The sequence below is a fragment of the Solanum stenotomum genome, chromosome 10 (genome assembly GCF_019186545.1).
Source record: "Solanum stenotomum isolate F172 chromosome 10, ASM1918654v1, whole genome shotgun sequence".
NCBI classification, from domain to species: Eukaryota; Viridiplantae; Streptophyta; class Magnoliopsida; order Solanales; family Solanaceae; genus Solanum; species Solanum stenotomum.
In genome coordinates this window covers 35,449,606-35,472,955 of record NC_064291.1, presented here as the reverse complement: position 1 = coordinate 35,472,955, position 23,350 = coordinate 35,449,606, and the positions used below count along the sequence as shown (strand labels likewise).

Genomic DNA, 23,350 nt, shown 5'->3' with positions numbered 1-23,350 from the left:
CAAATTACCTCCTATGACAGAGCTAAGAGAGGCAATCAAGGAAGAGACTAATATAACTTTCAGCTCCCATGTTAAAAGATCCAAACAAGGGAAGAGTTACCATTCCCTTACCCGCAACAACTGTAACTCAAAAATAACCTCAGCAACAGTACTAAAGATTTTAACAAACGTAATCCCTTATACTGGGTGGTGTACCCCCGTGAACCAAAATTTTCAAACACACAATAAATAAGTACAAGAAAACACCAAAGACCACAATAAAACATGAAGCTGCACTCGACTCAAGACCCGAATGAAAATCCAAACCATCCCAACACAACAAATAAGACCACAAGAGACACATTGCTTATATCTATCATATCTATACGATCAGACAGAAACAACGAATGCTATAAACCTTTCAAAAAAAAAAAAAAAACTCTTGACTGACAAATACAAACATTTTAATTCTTCTCATCAGCATTCTCTTCCTTCTTATCTTCCTTTTCCTCTGTAGCTGCAGGGGCCTCTTTGTCTTCAGGCTTATCATTTTTATCTTTGCTTTCAACGCTAAGCTTTTCAATAAGTTCAGTAGCAGCAGCACCAGCTTCTTCACTTTCTCCAGATTTTGTCTGTTGAGATTCAGCAATTTCTTCAACCTTCTCTTTGAAAGCCTTGCAATCTGTCGGACAAGATAAAAATAAAGTAAAAATCTAGTTTTGAAACACAGAGGGGTAACGTTAAGAATTGCTCCAATTATCTCATTAAACTCGGTTCTACAAATCTGGAGTGATCCTAAACAATTGTTCAGTGTTGGATTTAAGATGACTTGCAGGATTACATCCCATGCAAGGAATGTAACTAAGTTTCATGAATGTACTCAAGGAGTTTGTAAGCCATTAATTAGTAATCACACTGTAATAGGAAACTAACAGATTGCAATTTACAAGTAAAGAATACATCAAGAAAATTAGTTTCTGATTCCCAATACATCAACCTCAATTAAAGAGTGGTGAATGTCAAATGTTGCATGACATAATCCACCGTCCAAGATATTTCAGCGTCTTCAGGGAAAATTAGCTAGACAACTCCTGAAGAAGCACTAGCAAGAGTACAACTCATGGATGTATGGAGTGTGTGCCACATTAAATAGGCTAATTACCATAATTCCACATATCATAACCAATAACCTAAACCTGCACTGAGTAACAATTACAAACACCACGCTTTAGTATATGGTTGGACTTGGCAATATGAGTCCTCTATCCATTCCGTTCTGTTTGGAACCATTTTATATCAATACTAAATGATGTCTTCTAATACAAATTAGAGCACTCTAAACTACTCTAGTCTCAACACCGCCAATTGTCAATCTGTGGAAGTAGTGAACTTATTTCATTTTTCATCTTATCACTTGATAAAGCACATTTTGATTGAAAATAGAAGATTTCAAATAGGATATGGAAATCCTATCCCAAGGACTTCCAAGCATACACATCAGAAGAAGAGAAATTGCTCAAAAAGCATATCTTAACTAAAGCCGGAATAATAACATCCAAAAGATGCATAAACAGATTACTCACTCTCAACTGAAGCAAAGCGAATGCAAAAAGTCTCGTCTTTCAGTTCCCCATCAGCAAAGTCAGCAGCATGCCACACACAAGACTTCTCATTCCCAGCATGTTCTTGGATCAACATAGTAGGAAGGACTACACAAGAGATTTTATTAAACAGCAGTTCAGAATAAATACAACCACAAACACATTAACAAAATATAGAAAAACCAATAAGGGAAATCAACAATCAACAAAATTATAAAAGAAGGATTCTGACCCAAGTGGTTGGCACAGATTTTCAGCGTCTTGGATTGCCTCATCACAAGCCTAACCTTTCCAGTTTCCTTGTGCTTGAGAAGCTTCACAGTCCCAACACCTCTCTCTTTCCATTGACTTCCTTCCTTATCAAACCGGTATAACTTTGATTTCCTACAAAAATCCACATCGAGATTACAACCACAAACAATGAACATTCCCTTTGCTGCCAAGAGGAATCTTTCGCCAAGTTTTTTATGTATAACTCCATCCCTTCCTAATTAAAATTGTGGGGTTTGGAAGAACAAATTCATTTCATTTTCCTTGAACTTTTAGAATAAGATTTAAATATTCAAAAAGGACATACAAGGTAATATAATTATACTTCACACTAGTCAATATTTGAAATCATAATCAAATGAGCCAGGGGTGGATCTAAAAGGACTCAAACACCCTCGGCAAATAATGACACCATATATATATAAGGGCTTTTTAAAAAAAATTAGTGTACATATATAGACTTCAAATACCCTAAACACAATACTTGAGTTTGATTCAATGGCTTAGAGGGTTCAAAATGTACCTTGAGGCTCTAAGTTCAAATCCCAAGAACTACATTTTTTATTATTTCAAACCCCTTACTGAAAATCCTGGATCCACACCACGGGATGAAGCAACATGATTAGTTATAGATTCATAGAGCCAACCCCAACAGAGTCATTTGTAATCAAAGGAAAAAACAACTAGTAGCTTTTTTTGCATATAACTATCACATGGAGTGGGATAAATACTTTGGAATTGAGACTTAGTACATTGATCATTCTGAAATAAGAATAATAGATTCTATACATCTACAAATCATTTTCAAAAAATTAAAGCTTTACTACCAGATCAAGCACTGGATGTCTAACGCAGTGTCGAAGAAATTAAAGTTTGTTTTTGGAAAAAATGAACACATAGAGAAAAGGGTTACTAACAGATCAAGAAGAACATGTTCATTTTCTTCACCAGTGGAGACAGCAACTTCTTGTAGCCTAACAATGGGAGCAACTGGTGCACCAGTGTCTTCATCATCACCAGTTGGGTTTTCTCCTACTTCTGGTTCTACTTCTTCTTCTTTCTTCTCCAATTTGGGTTCTACAGTACTGCTTGCCATCACTCTAGATTTTTGGTTTTAGAAAGATTACGGCGGATTTCAAGAAGAAGAAGAACGAGGGAGGAAGTAGGGTTTTTGATTTGATAACTTGCCTCTTTCTTTTTGCTTTTTTTGGTTGGAGTTTGTATGGCTAGTCCTCTAAGTTAAATTAACTATGAATGTTGCCCCCCTTCCACTTTTTTTTTTTAATTTTTAATTTTTATTTTTTTAGCCTTTTGTAATTAAAGTAGTATTTTTTTAAGGAAAAATTATGCGAAATGACAAACATTTATAGTATATGATTTAATGTAGCTATAATTTTGGATATTTATGATTTGCGGCTAGAATTTCTTAAATTTTGATATTCGATTCCTAATTGTATAACTTCAGAATTTGTATAATTTGGTATCTGATTGTATAAATTTAGAATTTGTATATGCTTACCCTAGTTATTTGCTAATACATTTGATTTGTACAAGTTATGAAAAATTCATAATAAACTACCTTGTTTGTATATTGGTAAGCGAAATATACAAGCGGAGTTCTGAAAAAATCATAATGTATAAATACAAAATTTATATATATTTACCATATTTGTATAGTGGCAAGTGAAATATACAAACGGAAATACTAATAGCAAACAAAATTACAGTTATGGAGCGTAATTATGCAAACTATAGCTAAGGAGACTTATTAAGTTTAATCTCTTTGCTATTTATGATTTTTTTTTTATTACGTTTTGTTATGTCGTAAAACTATGAGCCTGTTTGGATTGACTTTTGACTTATTTTTACCATTTTAACTTAAAACTAAGCTTATGTAAGATCTACCCAAATACTTCAAATATTTTGAAAGGTTGTTTTGGCTTAAAATCATCTCAAATAAGTCATCCAAACAAGTTCTAAGTTAAAAGAGCAACAACAAGATAGTAGACAAAATATATAGAAGATAAAACTCTATACTTTTTTCCAAGTATATTTTAAGAATCTACCATATGAGTTAGAATACTTCTATTTATAGTGTTCATAAAGACTTACAAAAGGTTGTTATAACGTGCATAAATGATAATTATGAGAGAAGATCACCAAGAAGGTGAGAGACATAACATTAAAAATTGAGGTCACAAAGGAGGTAAAACATAAGGGTGAAGAGGTAGTGGAGAAATGGAGACATTACAATTAGTGGGCATCCACATAAATAAAATAGGTCTGTCACGACCCAGACCGTCGTGATTGGCACCCATACTAATCCGCCGGTGGGAGAACCATTAATACTAATTAGCTAACTCAAGAACTACACATTTAAAGATACAAAAGCAGGTTTAAATGTAGAAATAAAGTAGAGTTCCCATAAACTCCAAAAGTCTAACAACGACTATCAAAACATTATGGAAATATTTCCTAGAACCTGAAAGTCAATGTACCAAAACTCTAACAAAGAACCATAAGTCTAAAGAAAAAGGGGCACAACCCCTGAAAGCTAAAACAACTGATCATCTAGAGTACTAATCTAAGTCTGAATAAGAGGGACTGAGCAAAAAGAGAATTCATGGCAGCCTGAAAGAACTGGCTCACCCTTGAATTCGATTGATCACTGATCTCCTAAACGAGGTCTGTCGGTAGCCGTCTGAAGATGCCTTGTACTCAACAAAGAAAGAGCAAGTGCAGTATCAGTACACAACCACAGTGTATTGGTAGGATCACACGCGGCTATTCCAGTAAGCACAACATATACAAGCAGTTACAACATAGTAAACATGCATATACAGAATATAAACACATATGCCGATTATCAATCATGAACAACTTACAATTCCACATTCTCCTTAACAAGTAATAACGACAATTCAATAGTCCTCTCATGAAACTCGTACCCAAACATGTTAGTGTACCGGAACGTGGTACTCGGTCCAAGTTAGTGTGTCAGAACGTGACACCCATTCCAATATGTATGTCGGTACGTGGCATCCGATCCCAGTTAGTGTGTTAGAACGTAACACCTGATTCATTCAACAAGCCATAATCACAATCACAATGTACATTCTCAAAATCATACAATCAAGTGTCGATTCATGGCATACAATCATTCATTCATACTCATTTGCATTAGGTGTGATCAATAGTGCAACATTTGTATACATACATACATTACAATGAAGCAATTACTAGCATACATCACACAAACAAGAAATCAAACCATCACCTATCTCGAAACCAAGCTTGAATCCTCCTAAGAAACTTGATTCTTCCCTTTCTGGATTCTATCCGCTTGTTCTAGGTCTACAAATAATTAATACAACGCAAGGATCAATAATTACGGTCTAATTACCCGGATTGTAGCAAACCCAATAACTCAAGACCAAACCCATGATCCTAAGGTGCAGCTAGGGATTTTTCCCACCATCCAATTCAGTCCAAAAACCCTCCCCCAACAATATATAATCAATCTAAGTTCTACGGATCGAAAAATGGATTAGGAAAGTAAAAACCTTACCTTTAGTGCTGGAAAAGGTGGAAAACTATCAAGAACTTGCCTTGGTTCATCCCTTAGCTCTCAAGAACGAAAATTGTAAAATAATAACGTTATTAGGATTTATTTCTGACTTAAGTCGCGACTGTCCCGCTATGGAGTCCCCGCCCTGGAGACTTGCACGGAAACAGAGAGTCAAATTTAGAGTTTCAAGCCCCCATTTCACAACACACCTTCAATCTATGACACCCAGAAACTGCCCGTTCACGCTAAGATCAATTTTGGGAGTTCTACTCGCCCGAATTCGATACCGTAAAGTCGTACGGTTTCCTTAACGTCTTAGACATCTACTCATGTATTCAAATTCATAATTAGATCTCTCATTCGTTACCAGATATCCCTAGATCTTAGTGACTCCGATTTCATCCAAATCTGGACTATGTTAGGAATTCTCAAGTTACTACAAAAAAGTTTTCTAACCCAAATTCTTTCTCCAATGGCTTTTCTATAACAACGAAAACAGGTCCTTACAAGGCCAAACACATATACTGACCCTTAAATAGGATTGTTCAGAATCGAACCGAAATCGATAACCCAAACTAAAAAGGCTATTGGTTTAGCGATTTTGCTAACACTTTTAAATTTTTTTGGTTATCGGGTTATTAGTTCTTAACGATTTGAGGTTTTTCTTAATGGATTAACCGATTACACAATAGTAAATTAAATAATTATATTTATACCATTTTGTATATAAAGTCCTTGACTTAGTGTTTAGTTTCCTACTTTTATTTTTGGACGTCGTCTCAAACTCTTGGTTATCTACAATATAAAAGTGTTTGCTTTTGCGCAAGATGCAATTTGTGAACTCATGTTCATGGTTCATTTGGTTTGTTACCTTTTTTCTAAGTAATTTTTAATGATTTTATTTGTGTCAAATTTTAAAGGTTAAACCGATAGTCGAACTAATAACGATTAATAACCAATAAGCCAACAACTTAATAGTTTTATAATGGTTTAGCATTTCTACAAATCGATAACAAATAAGTCAAATCAATAAACTTCAAAATTGAACCGACCAATACGCAGTCCTTCCCTTAAATTTACCCCTAATTTCATTTTGGCACTTCAACTCAACCTTGTTCCATTCTAACCCTTCAACTCCAATTTTCATGTTTCATTTAGACACTTCTGTCCAAGGAATCAACAAAAGGGGATGCGTGTACTTTACACGTCATGACATGTCACAAAATCCAATTAAAAACACATACACAACCCTCTAACCTACCCTTATTTTTCATTTTGACACTCTATCTTAGCCTTGTTCCATTTAACCCTTCAATTCTAGTATTTTTTATGTACCATTTAAACACAAAATACTAATTTTATGATTTTTTATTATTATTTATGCTCTTTATTTCCACTTTTTCATTTTAAAAATCAACGTTTGTCTTTTAGTTTTCGTAAAAAAAATTAAACAAAATTAATGGATGAACATCAATTTCTTAAAAAAATATATGTTTTTTTTAGAGTTTCACTATATTTTTGTGTGAAAAATAAGTGTGTCGAATTTCTTTCTTAAACAATCGATTAAATTAAATAACACTACGTATCTTATTTTTTTCATATTCAGGCTATCTGGAAGTAACTCAAATACTAAATTTTTAATTTTTAATTCAACTCAATACGGGTAGAAGAACACATCTTCAATACGAGTAAGAAAAACTCTTATTCATTGCAAATAACACTACTAAAAAATGTTAGAACTCGATACATTTCGTTGGGTTGTTATTGATTTTTTCCAAGAAAGAAAATTGACGCACTTTTCATCAGTTATTATTCACAAAAATACAGAGACACTCTAAAAAAATAGTTATTTTTATATTTAAAATAATCAATCTTCATTCATTTTTAATTTTTTTTACAAAAACTAATGGATGAGTGCCGATTTTTAAAATGCAAAATTCCAGTTGATGATCATATATAAAAATAATGAAATCATAAAATTAGTATTTTGTGTTCAATTGATACATAAAAATAAAGTTGAAGGGTTGAAATGGAACAAGGCTAAGATTTAGTGCCAAAATGGAAACTAAGGACAAATTAGAAGAGTTGTCTATGTGTTTGGCCCCAATTAAATAACCGTTGTGTAAATATTTTATTTCCCAAATAAAATTTTAAAATCATTCAATCAGAAAAGAATTCATTTTTGACTCCAAAAGACCCAATCTCGCGGGCGAAGAGTGGTGGTTTTGATGGTGGCAAGAGATAAAAGAAGAAATAAAACATGTTTTTTAAAAAAGAATACCTCTTTTTGGCTTTCACTCTCTATAATGACCCGGTCGGTTATTTTTTGTTTTTCTGTGGAAATTACAATTTTTCCCTCCCGATATCGACCCCGAGTCGTTTTTGATTGAGTTTGAAAAGTTGGTTTTGAATCTTTAGTTAAAAGTTGAGATTTTTGGTAAGTTTTGAGTTTGAAAGACTAAGTTGTTAAGAAAGTGGTTTTCGGTGTCTTTTGGAGTTTCGAGCGTCGAAATGGGATTCCATCAATTCCATCAGTCCCGAAATGCGAAATTGAATTTGTGAAAGTTATCGGTTTCAGTAGGATTTGAGTCTTAAGTTGTGAAATTATGAAATTTTAGCCTATGGGTTGACTTTGGTCAACATTTTGGGTTCGCATGCTCGGATCAAAATTCCTTGAGGTACGTTGGATTCGGGGGAAGATTTTAGGCCTAGGTGAGGTCTTAGTTAATTTTTGGGAGGTCCCGAATTTATTTTAGCCTTTTTCGGCGTTGAGTTAGTTGTGGTGTTCACGGATGTCGGGTCAAAGAGACTTCAAATTCGTGTTTAGACGGTTCCATTTCTAGAACGTTGAGTATAATAGATTTGCCTATGTGGTCTGTGTTTACGGGAGTCCGAATGAAACTCGAAGGTCTTCTCGATGATTTTGAGTTGGCTGATTTTTCTGTGTTCTGGTGCAACCCTCCGCGTTCGCGAAGGGAGAAGGTGAGAACCCCGCATTCGCGGGAGGTCAAATTGTTGACCTTCGCATTTGCGGGAGACCTGTCGCGTTGGCGGAGGTCCAGTCATTAAAAACCTGCATTCGTAGTGGACCCTTGGCAGCGTTAAATCCAAATTTTGGGGTTTCTTCCCATTTTTATTTTTGGAGCTTTGAGAACTCAGTAGAGGCGATCTCAAGATAAAATTTATGGGTACGTTTCTTAACTCTAAATCTTCGATTACCCATTATTATTATTATTGAATTTATGAGTTTAAATAAAGATTTTGGGTTGATAAAATTGGGAGTTCTTAATGAACTTGCGTTTTGAAGTAAAAGTTAGTTATGAACCGATTTTTAAGTCCATTTTCGAAATGATTTTCCCTAATGATGTTCCTAAAGCCTTGAGTAATGTTTTCAAGTATTGTTTTTTTTATTCAAACCTGATTTTTTTAATTGGATTGTGTGTTGAATGACCCACTGTTCAAGGGAAATGTTGTGGGTGTTGTTGTTTCCTGAAAGTGATTGTAAATACTTGCTTATTTATAGATTGTGTGGCTTCAAAAGTGATTCGGAAGGGGAAAACTCAATTATTGGAGCGATTGATTATTCATTTAAGGCAAGTGGCTTTCTAAACCTTGTATTCTAGTTGAATTTGTATGCTTCCTCCGTTGCTTGTGTGTTGGGAGTAATAGGGATGAGGTGAAGGGTTAAATTGTCCACTTGTTACATCTAAATGAATTAAAAGGGGTTGATATGAAAAAAAAGGTTATGTGTTGAACATGATGATGTGAATTGCCTTTATGTAACCTTTATTGATTGACTGATAAAATGCTTGAAAGCATGATTGTGGACTTGAATTGTGCAAATTGTTGTCTTTTCTATGTGGTGTGATATTGCTTGTGTGCTTTGATCGCTGAACACCGTGATGAGACATGTGATGATAGTGATGCCGAGGTCTTTATCGGCCAGTGTTATTATGCCGAGGTCTTTATCGGAGAGTGTTATTATGACGAGGTCTTTATCGGTGAGTGTTATCATGCTAAGGTGTTTACTGGCGAGTGTTATAGAGCCAATGAGAAATGGTTTCGGATAGTGATGATCATTGTGACTTGATACACTCGATACTTTTGCATGACTTACTTGTGAATTGTGAATGATGTCCTCGTTATATGCAACTAAACTACTTGTCGTTGAGATTGACATATTTGACTTGTTCAATTGTTGTTTTGTGGGGATTGAATTGTGAATATTGGGCTTCTGAGCCGTGTATTTTAGAAATGCTAGGTTGGGCTGATTTATGTGCAGTTTGAGGAGGTTCGATTAGAGTGTAAAGGGTATTTGATTTCTAGCTAGTTGTTTTGCTTAGTAGGTTGCTTGATCAGTACTGTGTTGTTGGTACTCACCCTTACTTCTACACTTGTGTAGGTTCTGAACCCAAATCCGTGTGATCTCTTTCTCCTTCTATTGATCTCGAGGCTCGTCAAGGACTTGAAGAGGTAGCTGCTTGTCATTCGGCAAACCCTCTTTTCCTTTTCTTACACTTTGTTCTATTTGAGAAACAAAGATTGAGACTTGTATTTATTTCTTAATTCCGCACTTATGTATTTAGTGGTTTGTACATATGACAACCAGATTTTAGGGGTTTTAGTAGAAGAATAAGTTTTTCTGCTTTATCTTGTTCATTTCTTTACTGTTTTCCACTTTTCTTTCTTTTTCGTTGGGTTGAGGTTGACTTGTCTTGGTGGAAAAAGACAAATGTCATCACATCCATTTTTGGGTCGTGACATTCTCTAAGAGAAAGTGTGATGCACACACTCTGACACATTACTTATTTGTGTTTAAATGATATACTTTTAATGGTGTTGAAGTGTCTACTTGAAACAAGTCATAGTTAAGATGCCAAAATGAAAAATTGTGGCAAGTTTAAGGTCCCCCTTATGAGTTTGGTCATCAAATATTTATAACACTCCCCTTAGATGTTCATAGATCATATGTCTTATTAAAACTTTACTAGGAAAAACTCAATGGAAAAAAATTTCAAGTAAAGGAAAAGGAGTACACATATTTTGAAATACGTATTATTTATTACCTCATTAAAAATCTTGTCAGAAAAAATCAGTAGGACAAAAATCTTGATTAGGAAAAAAAGAGTGTAGCAATACGTATTTTACTCCCCTTGATGAAAACGTCATTTATTGATACTACTCTTGCTATGCCTACTAGTACATGTTGTTTGTACTGATACTACTCTTGTTATGCCACTTGGCATAATCTGCTTGCAGAATCAATGTTGCTTCTCAGGAGAAGGCGAAGATGATCTCAAACAACTTCTACCTCTCTATCCTTATGGAGGGAGTTGTCTTGTTATTTTAAATCTTGTTATCTCTTAGAAACTCTTGTACCTATTTAGATTAATTTCTTGGGAGGGTTCAATGTATTCTTGACAAAAGTATATTGTATTTTGACTAAGTTTGAGTATTTTATGTATTTATAACAGTGTGTTTAGTTTATATTTTATTTACTTCTGCGTTTCATATTCCAGTTTTGGGGTAAGAATTCTCCTATTTAGATATAAGAGTAGGTGTATGCACGAGCCGGTGGATTGAAGCGTGACAGTTAATGTTGAATCCTTACCCTGTTACCTCTTCATTTTGGCCCAACTGTAGGCGTTTCACATCTAAAAGCTCTAATCAACCTCCTGTTGGATCTTATTATTCAAGACGAAGATGATATCAACAATACAAATGTGATTCTTACCACAATAATAATAATAATCAATCTTCATTATTTGTGTTATATCAACAAAAAAAAATAGTAATATATTAGCTTGTTTCAAGATATAATTTGTTAACGCATGTGGACACTCTGCCCTCTCCAGACCCACTTAGTGGGATGTCATTGATATATTATTGTTGTTGTCAATTGCCGAAAGTTTTGATTTTGAGCACCTGGATAGTTGGGAAACTTGGTGTTTTTCTTCCTTCTTTTGCTGAAAACTTTAATTTTAGTGATGCTGAAAAAATGATCTCAAATTTATACCAAAATAACTTTAGTTCCAGCAAAAATTACCTATTTGTTTTTAACTTTATGATTTTTTAATAACTCCTAAGTCATACTCTATATGACTAAATTTCATTGAGATAAATTAAGAACATATTTGACTTACTGAGTTTAAGCATGCTTGACCTAACTAAATTTTAGCATTTGTCACATGATTGATCATTCAAGAGATCCACTTCCGAGCTAGCTATGCACCTAAACTGGTTGGATATGTGCAAAGGCTCAACTTTTTCCCACCATAAGTATAGTTATAGGAATAAGGACATAGTTGATTGAAATCTAACTTAATTGGGACTGACGTCCAGCTGGTGTCTTCCTAGATTACGAATTCGAGTTGTAAGCCTATTTTGATAACAAATAAAATGTTTATTTACCAAAAAAAAATATTTAGCATTTACGGGTACACGTTTAAGATTTTACTCTTTACTAATTCTCTATTTCCTCTATCCATATATCAATGAGTACTAAACTGAAAAAATGCATTAAAAATACTGTAAAACATGTGATCGAGTTACAAAATAAAAATAATAATGAAAAAGTGCATGTACTTTGGTTATATATCATATATGGTAGATTGTTATAAATCACTTCATGTTGTATAATCTATTAAAGTAACATATTTATGAAGAAATTTAATTGAATGTGGTGTGAATAAAAAAAATGGGGAGGGGGGAGGGGAGGCATAGAGAACCAGTAGCCACAACAACAATATATTTCTCCAAACTAAGAATTGTTTATATTCAGTTTTGATCAAATTAATTAAAAAGCAAGAAAACAAAGACTTAAATATAAAGGGAGAATCCTTGGTAAAAAGCCTTGGAGTCGGAGAGCTTCTTCTTTGTCAACTTTCTCCTAAGTCCTAATTATCAGATTAAGCTTGACATGGGAGCTTATTACCCTAGTAAAATAGAAACACTATTTTTATACATGACAACAAAACTTTAGCAGAAGTGTCCACACTAATTGATTTATTAATGACAAAATTGATTCTTTCACACAATCGATTTATGTCTACCTAGTATTGATACTTAGTTTTAATTTGATGATAATGTATTTATTTAACATAAGTGTAACACTAGTTCATTCTATATTCAATATAGGCAGAATGGTCTGGGAGGCCCCGTACTTGTCTCAGTTTGTCACCTGGACCATTCTACTCACGACTTTGCCAACTGAACCCTCGAACCCACTAAAACCCAATATTTTAAACCCTTTTTTGACTGTCATCCCATGTGGCAAAAGCAATTCAAGTGCGTGACTTACATTCTCTTTAGGAGCATGAGATGCTTTTAAAAAGCCAATAACGGTCATTTTTGGCTATCTTTCTCAAATTTCCCTAATTTCTTCTCTTTCTCACTCATTTATTTCTCTCCGAATTTCTTCACTCCAAATTTCTTCTTGTTCTCCACAATCGATGAGGCCCAGTCTATATTTTATTTATGTCGCCTTTTTCTTACTCGTTAATTTTTTGTTCTTCACAATGATTATTTGTTTTTGCTATTATGAGCTTCATGCTGAACTTTAAGATGTCAAGAACATCAACTAACCTAGGAAGAATGTTTTGGGGCTGTCAAAAATACTCAAATGGTAATGGATGTGAATTTTTTCGATGGGCTGATATGATTGATCCTACATACCAAGAACAATACTACTTGAAGAACTAATCAACAAATGTTAATCATGAAAGGCATGGAAGGCATGCATGGAAGCCAGGGGAGATCAAGCATTAGTATTGATATCAGTGTTGTTGTGATTGTTGTCATGTGGTTTCTATCTTTTGTATTTAAGATGTCTTGATGATTTGTTCATTTGAGTACTATGATAATGTAATATAATGTATGAAAATATCCAAATTAAGACTTATAATTATCATAGCAAATTCATAAGCAAAAATAACTTGTTTGTCATAGCAAGTTAACACAATAGTTGAAAATTAAGTTAACGGTTGAAAAGTATCATAGACAATGTCATTAAGAATTTAGCTAGACAAAATATGAGTCTTTACTATGAAATATTATGCGTCTTGAGTGCTTGGTGTGGACTGAGTGGCTCGTTTGTACCTTTGTTCTTGTAACTTCCTTTGAGTAATTGCAGCTCCACCCTTCCACCTTAGTCCATTGGGTTTGTAACCAAGATCAATATTAGTAGGCGCTGAACTCTTCAATGTAGCACTATGTAACAACTAAAGGTCCTTAAATGATAATACTTACCCTTTCTATCACACTATCATTTGCTTCAAATAGCACACCAAAATCAGTTGTTCTTGGCCTCTTATATCCGGGATTTGCACCACCTCTTTTAAATTTGCTATACTCCTCTTTGAGCCACTAGCACCAGTAGTTGACTATTGAGTACTAAATTGACTTGTTGGTTGAGCAACACTTGCAAAATTTACAGAAATATTTGCAGCACTTCCACCCATAGTTATTGCTCTTCTAGTTGCTGTTGAAGTAGTGACTGATCTTTTAGTAGCTGTACCATCACTTCCATAAGTACATGTTCCAGCAGTAGTTGCACCTCTAGAAGCTGCTGAAGTAGTGAGTGGTCTTTTAGTAGCTGCACCACCACTTCCATCAGTACATGTTGTTGAAGTAGTTGCACCAGCAGTTACACCTGTAGAAGCTGCTGAAGTAGTTGCACCACCACTTCCACCTGTAGCAATTCTTGCAGTTCCAATAGTATAGTCATTTTTCTACGTACATAATTTTCCAAACTGAATTAAGAATTATTGATAAAATAAATTTCATTAACAAAGTTAAAGAAGTTAAAGCAAAACTCAAAGCAATTGGACATCCTTTCTTGTTATGTCCAAAATTCTTGCACAAAGAACATTTCATTTTTCTCCCTTTCTTTGTAGCCTTTCCAAACTTCTTCTTACTGGGATCATCACTATCTTTTGACCTTTTTTTCTTGGTCTTCCTGGCATAGAAGTGATTTCAGGTGGATTAATGGATGGTCTTGTGCTCTTTGACCACATCTTCATGTTTGTCATAGGTTGAATGAACTTATTGTAAACCTTCAAATATGTTTCCTTCTTGTCCCAGTGATCAACAAATGACTCAACATCTAGATCCTTGTAATCCATTGCAGTAATTTCATGTGCATAAGGAATTCCTTTCAGTTGTCATGACCTACAACTACATACTTTCTTTTTTAGATTAAAAACATGTTTATATGATGGATACTGAATCTCATAGCCATTATCTCCATTAAATTTAACCTCACATATGATTGCATGTTCAGCATTCTCACTAAGAATTTGCATAGCCATATGTGACACATCAGTTACCCATTTTTCAGAAAAATCTCTCATTTGAGTCATTCTTTCCATGACTTTGACTCTAATTTCCTTTAACATAGTGATGATTGTTTTGAAACTAGCTGCCAAGATCCAACTATTGAATGTCTCACATATATTATTCTCAACTATGTCACACTTGCCATGTTTCTTAAATAATGCCCTACACTATGCTTCTTTATTGTACTTTAACAAAGCTTTCACAATACCTTCTCCTAATAACTCATTTTTATCAAGTTTTGATTGTAAATGAACTTCAAATGGAGCCCTGGCAACCTACCAATTTTTTTTCTCCTTTCTTCAGTCCTCCATACCTTCTTCCAGTTGGACCATATATGTCTAGCACACCATCTAAGCTCAACATTTGGCTATAAATCAGTAAGTGCTATGCTAAGACCCTATAAGAAAAAAGGCATGCCAAGAAAAAATAATAGGAATATAAGTGTAACATAGAAATTGCTATAGCAAAGTAAAAAAAAGACTACAAAGTGTTCTCATACCTTTTACGTATCAGACATAATTGTGAGTCCTTCACCTTCGATTTGTGTCAGCTCCAAATCATGTTTGATGCACTTGATAAATCAAGACCATGTGTCTTTGGATTCTTTATTAACTACTACCCATGCTACAGGGTACATCTGATAATTTTCATCCTTGAAAATGCAAGACAACAGTTCACCTCTACATACACCTTTCAGAAATGCACCATCAAAATCAATTATCCTTCTACACCCCTCCATCCAACCACTTTTTAGTACTCCAAGACAAATATAAATTCCCTGGAATACCTCTTTTCCAGGAATTGTATTCTTGGATATCCTAACAACCACAATAGTTTCTGAATTTGTAGACTTCAACTCCTCAGCATAATCACACAATCTAGAAAATTTCTCTACAAAATCACCCATATGCTTATTCATGACTTTTATTTTTGCTCTTCTACAACTTGTTTTACTAACATACAATTCATAATCCTTTCTTAACAAGTCTTGAATCTGATGGAGTCTGATGTTAGGCTCACTCATGATTCTGTCTTTGTAAGTCTTACTAATCCACTTTGGAGTACAAAACTTGTTTCTTGTTCTGTTGAAACACTTATGGATAGGAAAATATGCTTTCACAATAAAATTTTCAGTATTACCATCAATACTTCTAAGAATATGCTAAGGACAACCCTTCTTATTACACTTTCCCCTGATCCTCTCCTTTTCATTAGGTTTAAGTTTAAGGTTCACATCTTTCTGAATAGAGTAAGTTTGTAGTGCTTCTCTAAACTCAACATTATTAAAAAAAACATATACAACTGAAATTAATTTTTTTTTGCAGTTGGGTCAAAATAGACATTTGTACTTGCATTCCTAGCTGGTGGATATACAACTAGGGGTGTGCATCGATCGGTTCGGTTCGATTTTATGAATTAACGGTTCAGTTTATCGGTTTTTGGTTTTTAAATACGCTAAATCAATAACGAACCAATAAGATAATTTTTTATCGGTTTTTGGTTTATTGGTTTTGGTCCTTAACGGTTTGGTTCTCGGTTTAACCAATAAGAATATGCTTATAAAATAAATATATGACTTCTCTAATAANNACATTTGTACTTGTATTCCTAGCTGGTGGATATACAACTAGGGGTGTGCATCGGTTGGTTCGGTTCGATTTTATGAATTAACGGTTCAGTTTATCGGTTTTTGGTTTTTAAATACGCTAAATCAATAACGAACCAATAAGATAATTTTTTATTGGTTTTTGGTTTATCGATTTTGGTCCTTAACGGTTCGGTTCTCGGTTTAACCAATAAGAATATGCTTATAAAACAAATATATGACTTCTCTAATAAATTTGACACGACACGACAATAATGTAACTTTACAAAAGCTCATAAAATAGAAATAATAATAACAAACATGAAAAGAACTATCCATGTGTGACACAAAGAGAAATAAAGAGGAATATGATTCTTACTTTAGATTTTGACGATTTGTATAATGTAAAGTTGTGAATTCAAAGTCACATCAAAGTATGAATTGATAACTAAATGACAAAGACATAACTATTAATATATTGAGATTAATATTTATTAATATGTATGTATATGTAAAAGTATTAAATTACTATAGTCTTAATTCTTAATGGGTTATCGGTTTACCCAATTACCCAATATAGAAAATCAATATCGAACCGATAACCTGATAATTTTTTTTATAAAACCATTAAGAAACCGTTAAACCCAATAACCCAATAGCAATAAATCAATAACACTTTTTTCGGTTCAGTTTATCGGTCGATTCGATTTTTGCACACCCCTATCTACAACCTCATCAGACTCAACATGATCCCCTTCATCTTCACTAATATCACTGTCACGATCTGAGCTATCAAAATACAGGTCATCCTCACCCAATTTTCCTTCATATCTTCCCCTCTTATTTTTATTAATATCTTCAAAACCAACATCTATACCTACATGACCATAAGGTGTCTCTTCTACATTTATTCTAGCAACCTTCTCTTTACTAACTTGTTCTTGAATGTTTGACTGCCTAGCTTCAACAAACTCATTATCTAAGTCACTTAAGTCATCAATGCTCTCATCAACATCATAAAGTGACTCAAAATTAGATTGTTCAACATCTACATCAGATTCATCAGATGTTTGAAGGTGGTAGGAAGAAAAGTCATTGCCTTGACCTTGACCTTCATCTTCATCTAAGTCCTCTAAAGAAACCTCAAGAGCATCAGTCTCCTTATTCTTTCCCTTGTCTACCCTAGATTATTGATCTTCTTTTATATTTGTATCATCTTTTTTATCAGATGGTTAAGGAAAAGGCACATCAGCCCTAACATTTATAACAGTAGATGAGGGGGTTACCTATTTTGAGAGTAAGCAATTGGGCTAGTTGCACCTCATTAGGATCCTCAACAATTAAAGGGGTACTAATTTGATGTACCACATACACATCAACAAAGTTTCCACCCTTTAAGTTGTTAATACATCTTTACACATCAGCATCATTATTCAATATATAAAAATCACCTCTTTTGTTAACTTTGCACCCAAAGGTCTCAACTTTTCAACTCCCAATTCACTAGCTAATTTCTGAAAAAACATGATATGGAGCTCATTCATATCGATTCTTCTTTTTTCAAGATCAGAAATTTCATTGACATACCATAGTTCAGGGTCTGATAAAAAATAGCCCCCATAATGCATTTGAAGTGTAATAATTATTGAAGCCATATTCTTTCCATACCTATAAAGTCACAAGAATACTTTCAGATAATTGACAAAAAGCCCTAAATGACAAAAAATCCCTAATTGACAAAAATCCTTAATTGACAAAAAGCCTTAATTGACAGAAAAAACCTAATTTTAAAGTAATTCTTTATGGAATACAACAAAAAGCTCTATAATAATCTGATATAATTCAATTGGACCACTAACATGAAAGAAATCCAACACAATTGAAAAAAAAAATCAGTTACGAAAAAAACCCCTAGATTCAAAACATATTCACGACAAATGCCATTGAATGCATAATACTTCTACAAATTGTTATTAGGCTTGTAAAAAATCAAACTTCTCCTAAAAATCACACCATAACCTCTGCAAAAGTACTAAACCCTAAAACAACAAAATTCAAAATGAAACACCAAAAACACAACTGCAAAACAAAGAGAATGAAAATCAATTAACAAACTTACAACTATAGAGTGAAACACGAACTCAAACACTTAAGAAAATCGAAAAAAATCGCGGTGATCATCAATGTAAATCGGGACTACAGAGAGTAGAAGGGTCTAGTTGAAAAGGCGGTGGGAAAGAAATATTTGGACGAAAAAGAAATTAGCCTTTTTTAACATGTCATTTTCTACGTGGTATTTTTAAATGACGTGAAAAGCTATGTGTGACGTTTGTAGTTCACGGACCACTGAGTAGTCAAAAAAGGGTTTAAAATATTGAATTTTAGTGGGTTCGAAAGTTCAGTTGGCAAAGTCGTGAGTAGAAGAATCCAGGTGACAAACTGAGACAAGTACAGAAGCCTCCCAGACTATTTCGCCTTCAATATATTATGCACACCCTTTTATTGGTGCTTAGTGGTTAAGGAGTTTCTCTCCTCTAGGAATGAAAGAATCATTTTTTATCCAAAAAAAAAATAGGCGATCTCATATCATATCATGAAAGATAGCTCAACCTAAACCTGCAATAATGCATTAGCTTCTCTACTCTTACTCGTTACTCCCTCTATTTCAAATTAATTGAATTATTGAGGTGTTTCACACCCTTTAAGAAAAGAAGATTAAGACATAAATTGGACATGATTTTTTATTTTTACCCTTATTAAATATTGTCAAATTTATTATTAAAATAACTAACCATTAATTAATAACTAATTCCAATACAAACTAATGAAGGGTAAAATTGAAAGAACATTCTAAAAGTAGTCTTGAAAATTGAACAATTAAGTTAATTTGAAAAATGAAAAATATCTCAACAATTTAATTAATTTGAAATGGAGGGAGTATTTGTTATTGTCTCAAAAGCTCATTCAGATTCTAGTCACAAATTTCTCTATGCATTATGTTATGTTTGTTTAGTTATATAGTTTTTTCTTATTAAAAATTCATCCTTATGGTCATCTTTTTTTTTTTAAAAAAAATGATCTACAAATACTTTCAGTGGATTTAGTCTTTAAAGTTTAGATCAACTTTTGAAACTTTCGCTCATAATCTTAATTTTAAAAAAAATATAATATATGTTCAGACATAAATTTTAAAAATTTAAAATCCTGATTTGCTCTACTACTTGTATGTCTTTTGGATGTACAAATAATAATAATAATAATAATGCCANTTCATCCTTATGGTCATCTTTTTTTTTTTAAAAAAAATGATCTACAAATACTTTCAGTGGATTTAGTCTTTAAAGTTTAGATCAACTTTTGAAACTTTCGCTCATAATCTTAATTTTAAAAAAATATAATATATGTTCAGACATAAATTTTAAAAATTTAATTTGAAATTTTACAGTTAAACGGGAGCTAAGTTCATAGGGTGTAACTTTACTAAACAAATTTACCTCTATACCCGTACTAGTTGATTAGAATAACAAACTCATGTATACTTAAAGTGATAAAATAACATTATTGTAAAAATATAATTATGTTCACAAAAAACTACAAATGGTGGGGCATTGAGTCAAATGAGTGGAGAAACTTTAATATGCTCTTTAGATAAGACATCTCTCTTTTTTTTTTTTTTTTTTCTATTTGTAGGAATTATGTTTTAAAACACTGTGTGTTCAAAAGAATGAATCATGCCCAGTAAGTCAAAAAGAGAAAAAAAAAAAAAACTATAAAAACATTAGTTGCTTTTTATTTAATTTCTAAATACTCAGATTTAATTTTTTTTCAAAAGAAAGTTAAAAAGAGTTGATGTTGAAATACTCCGTAATAAAAAAGGAAAAATCACAAAATGTATTTATTTAAGAGTGTATATTGTAATTTTTAAATGTACTATTTTATAATTACTAGTAATAAAGCTTTAATTATTGATCTTAACATATTTGTATTAATTTATATTATATTTAATTTAATTTTGTTAAGTGTTACCATTAATTAATAAGTAAGAAAAAATGGGTGTGTGATTTTTTTGTACAAATCTATATATTGATATAAAGCTAATCATAGAAAAGGTGATGTAACATTTTTTTACAGTCAGCTTTTAGATTTATCTTTATTCTTCTTTTCTTTCGACACTTTTTCTGATTTTTAATTGCATTTTTAGTTGATTTCTTCCTATTCATAAAATTCCATTAAACATGAAATTGCAGTAAAGACTCAATTGAATGTGATGGTAGCCCATGGTTGAGGCATTCAATTAATTTAGTCAATTTACTCTCCTTTATAACTAATTTAAACCTATTTACAGTAAAAAAAAAATCAATTAAGCACAATTAATGCATTTAGTATTCATATACTTATAATTATACTCAAATTCGTTAGTCTTTTCTTACGTTATGTTACTATTTTTTTTTATTACTATAAATACTAAAGAAAATTATTTTCACTGCATAACATTCTTCCTTTTTCTGATTTGCTCCTTTTCATTAGTATTAGGAAATAATGAAGAATTAGCATATATAGCAGTACTTGTGAAAAGTATTTGTCCAAATTCAAGCAAGAAAAATAGCTATAGCAATATATCAAATTTTTGTTACTCTTATTATTTGTTGCAAGTTTGTTGTCACGACCCAAGTCGTGAGTGACACCCACACTTAACCTCTTAAGTGGGCGAACCAAGGAATCTAAAACCCAACATATATCAATAATTCAACTACGAATAACAATAAGGTAGGAAGCTCAAAACTTGTTAAAGTTACCAATCAAATAAATTTCTAAGGTCTATTACATATTATCCCCAAAAACTGAAAGTCATCACATCAAGGACATCTAATCTTCAAATACTAAGTCTAAGAATATTAAAGACACCAAAATAAATTAATAAAATAGTTTATGTCGGAAAACTAAGGACATCATGCCATGACCAAGAGAATCCAACATGAGCTGGAATGAATAGCTCACCCTGGAACCTGATGTGCTGGAGACTGGCCAGAGCTGAGGGTGAATCGAAGTCATTGATACACTCGATGCACTCCACAAAAAGAAAACAAAGAAAAACACAAGTAGGGCTCAGTACAAGGCAACACGTACTGAGTAGATATCATCGGCCAACCCAAAATAAAAACTAATATGTAATGAATAATAGTATAAAATCAACTATGACACTTAGCAGGTGGCAAGCAACAAACACATGAACCAGTGTCAACAACACTAAAGTAAGTACGTAATCAGTCAACAATATCAAGATCACACATGAGGACTCATGCCTCCAAACCAAACTAATTTGGGAATTGAGTTTTTTGAGATTGAGTACATTAAGTTAATTTGATATCTTTTTCCTTTAATGTTACCGTGTCGGAACGTGACACTCCGATCCAATTATACCGTGTCGGAACGTGACACTACGATTCAATAATATCATTAATTTGTTTCATCAAGCATTCTTTATTCAAGGCATCACTTCGATAGAGAGGGTTTCAGATTATAAATTTCACGGTCTCAGGATTTTAGACCAATCACAAACCATACAACCAAACCACACAAAACCATACAATCAAGTACATAGAGAACTTCACAATATCACTCACTACATATCAGTCACTATTAAGAGTCTAACTATCGAAATAGAATAAACCATAACCTACCTCCATCGAAGAACTGACGTCAGGCAAGCTACTTCTCCAATGCCCTTCCTTTCCTCAATGCCTCTGAACCTTTCCAATCTATCAAGTATATATGCATAATTTGTAAGTTAACAAGCCTATAAACACTTATATTAGTCTATGTCTAGCCTATACCCAAAAACTCCCCTAATTCTACAATTAACTTCCTCAAGTTCAAACCTAAGGGTAAGTCTTAATTCCTCCCATTAGCATAACTTTAATGTAATTCATATAATATACTACACCTTATATTTAATTATCTCTATCTCAATATATCAAATTTTAGTTTATAATATGGTAAAACTGAAACCACTGGTCACGATATCAGTGGCAGCCAACACATGAAACCACAAAATAAACTAACCAAAGAAAACAAATGTAACACGAAGACCTATGAAACCCATTCCAAAATATGGACATAACAATGACAATTCAATTCTATAAACTTTCACCTGCAATCCACTCTTTAACTCAATAAACAATAATTTACCACTTATTATTTTATTACTTCACAATAATTTAATCAAACCAACCACCAGCAACTAACCATTGGCACCAATTACTTTAGTTCCTGATTATTTTCTCCATTAGTCATATCAATTTGCACACACTTATAAATTGTAGACTATCTCACTTATGACAATACACTATACACCTCATTCCTAACTCAATTAAATAATCTCACTGGAAATCAGCCAATCCGTGGGAGACAAATTTGTCTCCAACAATCCCACCCCAACGCCATTAACAGAGGCGTATCCAGGAATTTGTCAAGATGGGTGCACGAATACGAAAAAAAATGCATCTTAAATATAAATTTGATAAGTTTGACTTTTAGGTTCTTAATATGAACAATTAAAATTTTAAAATTATAGGTCCAAAATATATAATACTATTAATTTTAAATTTTAATATACACATTTGATTTAATTATATAAAAATCTTATAGTACAAAGTTTTTTAGGAACTTCCAATGTAAGGCACTTGAAATTTTTGAAAGATTAAAGGAAAAAAAACAAAAGAAAAATTAGTTGAAACGTCAAAAGTATAACGATAACCACTTGGGGAGGTGTTACTCAAAAGGACAAGATGGATATACGACTTAAATTTTTATCCTTACTTAGAGAGGTGCACTCAATCATTATTGTATTATTATATGATACTTTAAACGTGGGTTCACACATCTATATTTAAATATTTTTTAAAAATATAACACTATTATATATGATCTAGAGAGGGAAGCATGGGTTCACGTGAACCCACGACACCCCCTCTAAATACGCCCCTGGCCATTAATCACCAAAATTCAACC

General features: G+C 32.9%; 1 protein-coding gene across 1 annotated transcript; it reads right to left on the bottom strand.

Annotated features, from left to right (window-relative positions):
- Nucleotides 1–189: 189 nt before the first annotated feature.
- LOC125841219 (ran-binding protein 1 homolog c-like) lies at nt 190–3,091 on the bottom strand. The gene is made up of 4 exons (XM_049520297.1): nt 2,768–3,091; nt 1,813–1,964; nt 1,563–1,688; nt 190–661 (listed from the first exon to the last, which is right to left on the bottom strand). Exons 1-4 carry the CDS (start codon nt 2,944–2,946, stop codon nt 444–446), a joined length of 675 nt encoding a protein of 224 aa, XP_049376254.1. The 5' UTR covers nt 2,947–3,091; the 3' UTR covers nt 190–443.
- Between the last annotated feature and the right edge of the window lie 20,259 nt (nt 3,092–23,350).

Bases quoted from the DNA above. Each gene is read 5' to 3' on its own strand.
- LOC125841219 (XM_049520297.1), bottom strand. From the start codon at position 2,946: ATGGCAAGCAGTACTGTAGAACCCAAATTGGAGAAGAAAGAAGAAGAA. The intron at 1,965-2,767 runs GTTAGTAACCCT...GGATTTTTGTAG, and splicing joins GAACATGTTCTTCTTGATCT to GAAATCAAAGTTATACCGGT. The intron at 662-1,562 runs GTGAGTAATCTG...CTTGTCCGACAG, and splicing joins TCGCTTTGCTTCAGTTGAGA to ATTGCAAGGCTTTCAAAGAG.